At 41.9% G+C, this 8,206-nt stretch overlaps 1 protein-coding gene across 1 annotated transcript; it reads right to left on the bottom strand.

The window, feature by feature from the left end:
- Nucleotides 1-5,700: 5,700 nt before the first annotated feature.
- Nucleotides 5,701-6,651, bottom strand: LOC120930665 (olfactory receptor 11L1-like). Its single transcript, XM_040341841.1, has one exon. The coding sequence runs from the start codon at nt 6,649-6,651 to the stop codon at nt 5,701-5,703; it is 951 nt and encodes a 316-aa protein (XP_040197775.1).
- Between the last annotated feature and the right edge of the window lie 1,555 nt (nt 6,652-8,206).

The raw sequence follows: 8,206 nt of genomic DNA, 5'->3' as shown, positions 1-8,206 counted from the left end.
AGAAAAAAAAAACTTACCCCATTCCCCAATTTTCTTGCTTTCCACGTATACAATTTTACTATTTTTCCTTCTACCTTATTATTCCCCTTCAAATTTTCCCCAATTTTCAAATCATAAGTATTCTTCCATTACTTTTGAAAGCCTAAATTCATCCCATGTTGCCATATCACTGGCATTTGACTATTAATATATCCTCTTCTCTTATTTGTTTTTCCATATATTGTATTTAGTTAATTTCACATATCCAATCTTCAACCTTTGGGCTCTTATTTTCTCTTCTTTTATGAGCTATTATTGTTCTAGCTGCAGATGTCATATGGTGAAAAATATCTTTCTTAATGTTCTTTATTGATTGTGGCATCAAAGATAATAGGTATCCAAATTTAGACTCCTCTCTATTCCCTTCTGATATATTTCGTAAACTATTTCCCAGAACTTTCTCACCATAGGACATTCATACCAAATGTGTTCCGTAGATCCTCTTTAGATTTTACATCTCCAACACATTTCTGTTTGACCATTATTAATTTTATTTAATGCTACGGGGCTCCAATACCATTTCATTGCTATTTTATAATTATTCATACATAATATTCATTCGCTATAGATGTATTATTAATTATTTAAAATATTTTTTCCCATTCAGTCTCTGATATTGTTCTTCCTATTCCTTTTTCCCATTTTTTCATTCCTGTTAGCTCTTTAAGGGGACCTGAAGGAAGTAATAATTTGTATATACAGGATAATTTATTTGATGGTTGTTGTTCTTCTGTTAACATTTGTTCGAATTTAATTTTAGTTCTATTTATTAAAGATATCGCTAGGTTTGCCACTTACTTTTGGTCAAATAGTGTATTGTATGATTGAATTTGGAGTTTTAAAAATACTTAACCATATCAACTAACCAACCAACATACCAGTACAAAGTACCAAAGCATTTTAACATACCTACTGTATATTAAAAAAGTTGCCTTTCTAACCAAAATGAAGTATTTTTTTGCACATGTTGCTTTACTATATAGTTTAGTTTTGCTTAACTACATAGTTCTCAAACATTTTCCCCAGCATTTAAGCTTTCATCTGAATCAATACATACTCAACTGTTTGGTGGAAAGGATGGCCCCTAATGCCCTGTACACACAATATGATTTTTCGTCCAAAAAAGGTTGGATGTGAGCTTTTGGTCGGATATTCCGACCATGTGTATGCTCCATTCAACATTTTCTGTCAGAATTTCCGCCGGCAAAAGATTGGGAGCAGGTTCTCTATTTTTCCGACAGAAAAAGTTCTTGTCGGAAATTCCCCTAGTCTGTATGCAATTCCGACGCAAAAAAAAACACGCATGCTCAGAATCAAGCAGAAGAGTCAAACTGCCTTTGAACTTCATTGATCTCGGCTCATCGTACGTCTTGTACGTCACACATTCTTGACGGTCGGAATTTCAGACAAGATTTGTGTGACCGTGTGTATGCAACACATGTTTGAGCCAACATTCCGTCAGAAAAAATCCATGGTTTTCTTGTTGGAATTTCCAAATGTGTGTACAGGTCATTATTCTTAATTTTTGCAGATGAAAAACTATTTTAAACAAGTGCAAATCTTAGTGTCAGGGAACCAGTACTTGTGTAGCTAATGCTCATGTGCATGCCCCAGTACATAGATGGACTCAGGCTAGTAACCAGTGTGCTCCAACAAGCTTGTGCATTTGAGTACACAAGCGCACATCGGCATGCATTGGCATGTTTCTGCACTTTGGAGCATGCCCACGCAAATCCAGTACTTTTAATTGTCATGACATATGCTTATGTGCTTATTGCATGATGGTCTTCTGCTCTTTGTGGTCCTTGTTTCTGTGCTCCCTGGTTATCCAGTTGCCTGACTTACTGTTACTAACTCTGTCTATTCTTGTATATCCGTCTGAATCTCTCCTTATCATGACCCTGGTTTGCAGCTTAACCTTGCTCCTGCTTGATCTCCTGTGCATGACAGGGCTTGTCTCACCCTCTGCTCCTTCCACCTTTGCTCAGCCGTATAAGATCCTGGCCTGGATCTTGATTTCTCATCATGTATGGTCTTGGCTCCAGCTTCCAGACTAGATATTTCAGCCTGCTCCTTCAGAACCTGGTTGCCAGACCTGCCTTCCGGGTCCTGTCTGGCATTCCCACACAATCAGTACATGGACTGTCTACTACTGCTGATCACGAGGTGCTTTCTCATGCCCCTTACACACATCCGAGGAACTCGACGTGCCAAACATATCGAGTTCCTTGTCAAGTTCAGTGTTGAAGCCGCCGAGGATCTCGGCGGGCCGACTTTCCTCATTGAACAACGAGGAAATAGAGAACATGTTCTCTATTCGGCCCGACAAGTTCCTCGTCGGCTTCCTCGCTGAAAAGTGTACACACGACCGAGTTTCTCGGCAGAATCCAGCTCCGATCGAGTTTCTGGCTGAATTCTGCCGAGAAACTCGGTCGTGTGTACGAGGCCTCATTTGTATCAAGCACCATCCCTGTAGACAATTTCTACTATCATCTGCCATCTGTTCTACCCTGAGCCTGGCACATCTGTTTCCACCTTAAAAGGGGTTGTAAAGGTACAATTTGTTTTCCTAAATAGCTTCTTTTACCTTAGTGCAGTCCTCCTTCACTTACCTCATCCTTCCATTTTGCTTTTAAATGTCCTTATTTCTTCTGAGAAATCCTCACTTCCTTGTTCTTCTGTCTGTAACTCCACACAGTAATGCAAGGCTTTCTCCCTGGTGTGGAGTGTCATGCTCACCCCCTCCCTTGGACTACGGGAGAGTCACTACGCTCTATACGTTGCTGATAGAGAAAGGAGCTGTGTGTTAGTGGGCTTTCCTGACTCTCCTGTAGTCCAAGGAAGGGGGCAAGCATGGCACTCCACACCAGGGAGAAAGCCTTGCATTAGTGTGTGGAGTTACAGACAGAAGAACAGGAAGTGAGGATTTCTCAGAAGAAATAAGGACATTTAAAAGCAAAATGGAAGGATGAGGTAAGTGAAGGAGGACTGCACTAAGATAAAGGAAGCTATTTAGGGAAAAAAAATTGTCCCTTTGCAACCCCTTTAAGTGTGTTTGGGTCAGAGCCACAAGGGAAGCCCTCTCACCTCTTTGGCCTTCAACAAACTATATGACAGCTAGTCTCTACTTAAAGAGGAAGTAAACCCTGATGGGTTTACTTCCTCTTTACTCCCTTGCAAAGTAAAAGCATAATGGGCCAGTATGCATTGCTTACTAGCCCATTATATGGCACTTACCTGCAAACGGAGTCCTCGATGTCCAGCGCCAGCCCTGGCAATGTCCAACCGGTCCTCCTGTGGCTGTGTGCACTGATTGGCCATATGGGACATGATGACGACGTGTACTCTGTTTACACCGCGGTCAGCGCCAAGTTTGATTTTCGCCATCTGGAGCATCCAGCAGGGTAAGCAAAACACTGTACCACAGGGGAGCGAGAGACAGTGAGCAGTGCCAAGTAGAGAGCTGCTGAAGCTAACGTAAGAAAACCAGCAGGTGATTGCCCTCTGTGCAGCGCTGCTCACTGTCTCTCCATCTGCATGATTAATGTAGGAAGGGACAGAGCTGGGGGTGTCTGTGTAAATCTAAAGGGGTCTAGTGGTGCAGAGTGTTGCTGTGTAATGTAAAAGGGGTCCAGAGGTGCGGTGCTGTGTAATGTAAAAGGGGTCCAGAATTGCGGTGCTGTGTAATGTAAAAGGGGTCCAGAGGTGCGGTGCTGTGTTATGTAAAAGGGGTCCAGAGGTGCTGGGTACTGTATAATGTACACGTGGACCAGAGCTGTGTAATGTAAAAGTGGTTCAAGAGGTGCGGTGCTGTGTAATGTAAAAGGGGTCCAGATGTTCGGTGCTGTGTAATGTAAAAGGGGTCCAGAGGCGCGGTGCTGTGTAATGTAAAAGGGGTCCAGAATTGCGGTGCTGTGTAATGTAAAAGGGGTCCAGAGGTGCGGTGCTGTGTTATGTAAAAGGGGTCCAGAGGTGCTGGGTACTGTATAATGTACACATGGACCAGAGCTGTGTAATGTAAAAGTGGTTCCAGAGGTGCGGTGCTGTATAATGTAAAAGGGGTCCAGATGTTCGGTGCTGTGTAATGTGAAAGGGGTCCAGAGGCGCGGTGCTGTGTAATGTAAAAGGGGTCCAGAATTGCGGTGCTGTGTAATGTAAAAGGGGTCCAGAGGTGCGGTGCTGTGTTATGTAAAAGGGGTCCAGAGGTGCTGGGTACTGTATAATGTACACATGGACCAGAGCTGTGTAATGTAAAAGTGGTTCCAGAGGTGCGGTGCTGTATAATGTAAAAGGGGTCCAGATGTTCGGTGCTGTGTAATGTGAAAGGGGTCCAGAGGCGAGGTGCTGTGTAATGTAAAAGGGGTCCAGAGGCGAGGTGCTGTGTAATGTAAAAGGGGTCCAGAGGCGTGGTGCTGTATAATGTAAAAGGGGTCCAGAGGCGAGGTGCTGTGTAATGTAAAAGGGGTCCAGAGGCGCGGTGCTGTGTAATGTAAAAGGGGTCCAGACGTTCAGTGCTGTGTAATGTAAAAGGGGTCCAGAGTTGCAGGGTGCTGTGTGATGTAAAAGGGGCCCAGAGGCACGGTGCTGTGTAATGTAAAAGGGGTCCAGACGTTCAGTGCTGTGTGTTGTAAAAGGGGTCCAGACGTTCAGTGCTGTGTGTTGTAAAATGGGTCCAGAGGTGCAGGGTGCTGTGTAATGTATAAGGGGTCCAGAGGTGCAGGGTGCTGTGTAATGTAAAAGGGGTCCAGAGGTGCAGGGTGCTGTGTAATATAAAAGGGGTCCAGAGGTGCAGGGTGCTGTGTAATGTAAAATGAGGTGAGGTTTCTCTGGAGGACAAGACAGAGAGGAGATGTGCAATTAGGGGAACCCCAAACCAGGCAGTGCAGTAGCACACTGCATCGGGTGAGGCCAGGTACCGTCCATACTATACTATAGTGAAGTCACAACGTACCTAACCTCTCATCATGTGTATGTTGTTGTATGAGATGTGTGCCAGGTTCCAAGTGCCAGTGCCAAGCAGCCAAATGTATAGTGTTTGCTCAATATGGATGATAATTCTGCATAGCCATAGATATCATAAATAAAGTGATTTGTGCAAGTAGTACCTGCTGTTGCACAAACCACTTTATTTATATCTATGGCTATGCATAATTCAAATTTATTTAATCCATATTGAGGCGTTGCGCTGGCGGCAGTAAAGCGCCGCCATTTTAGCAGCACATTACTGTCGTTTTTGCGGCGCTGTACGTGCGTGCTGGGCACCAAAATGCACCTTCGCCTGAGTTGGCAAAAATTCTTGCACTGGCCCTGGCTCTGTGACTGGCCGGAGTCACATGATGCCAGTTACGGCACACGCTGGGAAAGAAATGGCTCAGAGGGCCGTTTCTTCACTGCACATGCACAGATGACATCATCGGCGCACTGCAAAGGTAAATATCTCCTAAATGGCACACGATTAGGAGAAATTTTCAGTACAAATACAGTAGGTAAGCTTTATTATAGGCTTACCTATATGTAAAAATGTCTCAAGGGGGTTTACAACCACTTTAAATGCATGTTAAATCAATAAACACTAAAATTTTGAATGAAAAAAAAACATTTGTTAGTTGTTCTTAAATATTTTGCAAAAAAATGTAAAATTATTATAAATGTGTTCAAATGTTACATTTTAATTACATGCATGTCCAAAAAGTTCTGAATGAGATTGCTGACAACTTTTTTCAGTTCTTGATTCCTCAGGCTGTAAATAAGTGGATTTATCATTGGTGTGACTACAGTGTACAGCAATGATATGAGTTTAGTAATGTCCCTTGTCTGTCCTCTATTTGGTATCAGATATACACAAACCAGGGTGCCGTAATAGATACAAACCACAGTCAGGTGGGAGCTGCATGTTGAGAAAACTTTCTGTCTGCCGGTAACAGATGGGATTTTTAAAATAGTAGATATGATATAAGCATATGATACAATAATAATGAAGAATGGAATGACAACAAATATAACACCCAAAATTGTCACTTCAAATTGAGCAGCGGTGGTATCAGAGCAGGAGAGTTGTAGGATTGGATCAAAGTCACAGAAAAAGTGATCAATAATATCGGGACCACAAAATTGTAACATTGATATGGTTACAGTGTACACCAAAGCTACAAACACACCTAACATCCAGCATAGGATGACCAGTGTCCAGCAAACCTGGTAGTTCATTTTCAAAGTATAATGCAATGGCTTACAGATGGCCAAATATCTGTCCCAACTCATCACTGTCAGAAGAAGACACTCTGAAGATTCTGTGATAACAAAAAAATAAAACTGAGCAAGACAATCAGAAAATGACATGATTGTTTTTTTAATCAAAACAGTGCTGATCATGTTGGGAAGGATATCAGTCACTAGTATTATATCTAATACAGACAGATGGGAGAGGAAAAAGTACATGGGAGAATGGAGAGTTCTGCTGTAGGACACCAGCGTGATGATCAGGAGGTTTCCACATATTGTGATACAATAAAGCAAAAGTAAAAGAAAAAATGCCAAAAATGTAATACTTTGAGGAATCTGAAAGCCTAAGAGAAGAACGGTTGTAATTCTGGTCACATTTCTTTGATCCATTTGCTGAAGGTAGAAGATTACAACTTGGTGATCCTGTCTTTCCTAGTTAATGTAAATTATAGGAAGGAAGAAAGGAAGGAATCACTTTGCATAAGTCAAAAAAGTATTATGATTGGTCAGTTATATCACATTGATTCACAGGCCAAGACACATTTTCAAATGTTCAAATGTTATGTCGCGTACACACGACCATTTTTCACAATGTGAATTTTTTTTTTTTTTTTTAATGTCATTAAAAACAATCATGTGTGGGCTCCACAGCATTTTTCGCAACGTTAAAAATAGCCATTAAAAATGTAGAACATGCTCTAAATTTTCACATTGTTTTTCACGTTGTCGCTTTTAACGTCGTAAAAAATGGTCGTGTGTAGGCTTTAACGACGTGAAAAAACGTGCATGCTCAGAAACAAGTTGTGGGACGGGAGCGCTCGTTCTGGTAAAACTAGCATTCGTAAAGGAGATAGCACATTCATCACTCTGTAACAGACCGAAAAGCACGAATCGTCTCTCACCAAACATTTACTAACACAAAATCAGCAAAAGCACCCCCAAGGGTGGCGCCATCTGAACGGTACTTCCCCTTTATAGTGCCCTTGTACGTATTGTACGTCACTGCGCTTTGCTCAAGCATTGTAGGCAAGGCCGGCCTAACAAGAATCGTTGTTTTTTCTAGACCATTAAAAATGGTCGTGTGTATGCGGCATTAGACCTGTTCTTGGGTATATCTGACCTGCTTATTCCAAAAATGACAACAAAGTTACCCTGTAAGCTCTTCTTGATATACAGCATAAATTCAACTCTTCACCCTGGTTTCCCATAAAAAACAAATCTGAATATTTTAATGTAGTGTTTTAGTTAATCTCTTTGTAGCATGAAATAAACACCTGAAAAGTAGCCACGGTGCTTGATCTGCAAAAATAAAATATGAGTGGAAATATACATTCCTCCAATACAATCATAACCGTAATACAGTTAAGAACTTAATGCCTTGTACACACGACAATTTTTTATATTAGTCGTGAAAACCGGTCGTGTGTATGCTCCTTAGCAGCTCTCACAACTAAAAAACTGTCCGCAAAAAAATTGAAGCCTCTCTTTTTTTTTCTCGTCGCGTTTCCCGTGAAAAACGGTCATGTGTATGCTTTTCCAAGGGAAGAAAAAACATGCATGATCTGAATTAAGAATGCAGCCCAAAGGGTGGTGCCATTTCAAAGGAACTTCCCCTTTATGGTCCCGTCGTACGCGCTTTAGTCGGACATTTTTTTTGCATAAACGTGTGTATGCAAGTCAGGCTGGAGAGGAATCACGTCGGGAAAAACTTTTTTTTTCCTGCTGAGAAAAATGGTTGTGTGTACGGCCTCGTACACATGACCGAGGAACTCGTTGGAAAAGACACATCGTTTTCCTCAATAAGTTCCTTGTTAGGCTTGTCAAGTACACACGGTCAAGACAACATCTCCTCATTCTCAAATGCGGTGACGTACAACACATACAATGGCAGGGGAAGTTCGATTCCACTGGCACAACCCTGGGGGGTGCTTTTTCTAATCTCATG

This window comes from Rana temporaria, chromosome 3, assembly GCF_905171775.1.
Source record: "Rana temporaria chromosome 3, aRanTem1.1, whole genome shotgun sequence".
NCBI classification, from domain to species: domain Eukaryota; kingdom Metazoa; phylum Chordata; class Amphibia; order Anura; family Ranidae; genus Rana; species Rana temporaria.
The sequence above is the reverse complement of the archived record's forward strand: the minus strand, read 5'-3'. Positions and strand labels throughout refer to the sequence as shown.

Coding starts and splice junctions, on each gene's coding strand:
- LOC120930665 (XM_040341841.1), bottom strand. CDS start 6,651: ATGGATCAAAGAAATGTGACCAGAATTACAACCGTTCTTCTCTTAGGC.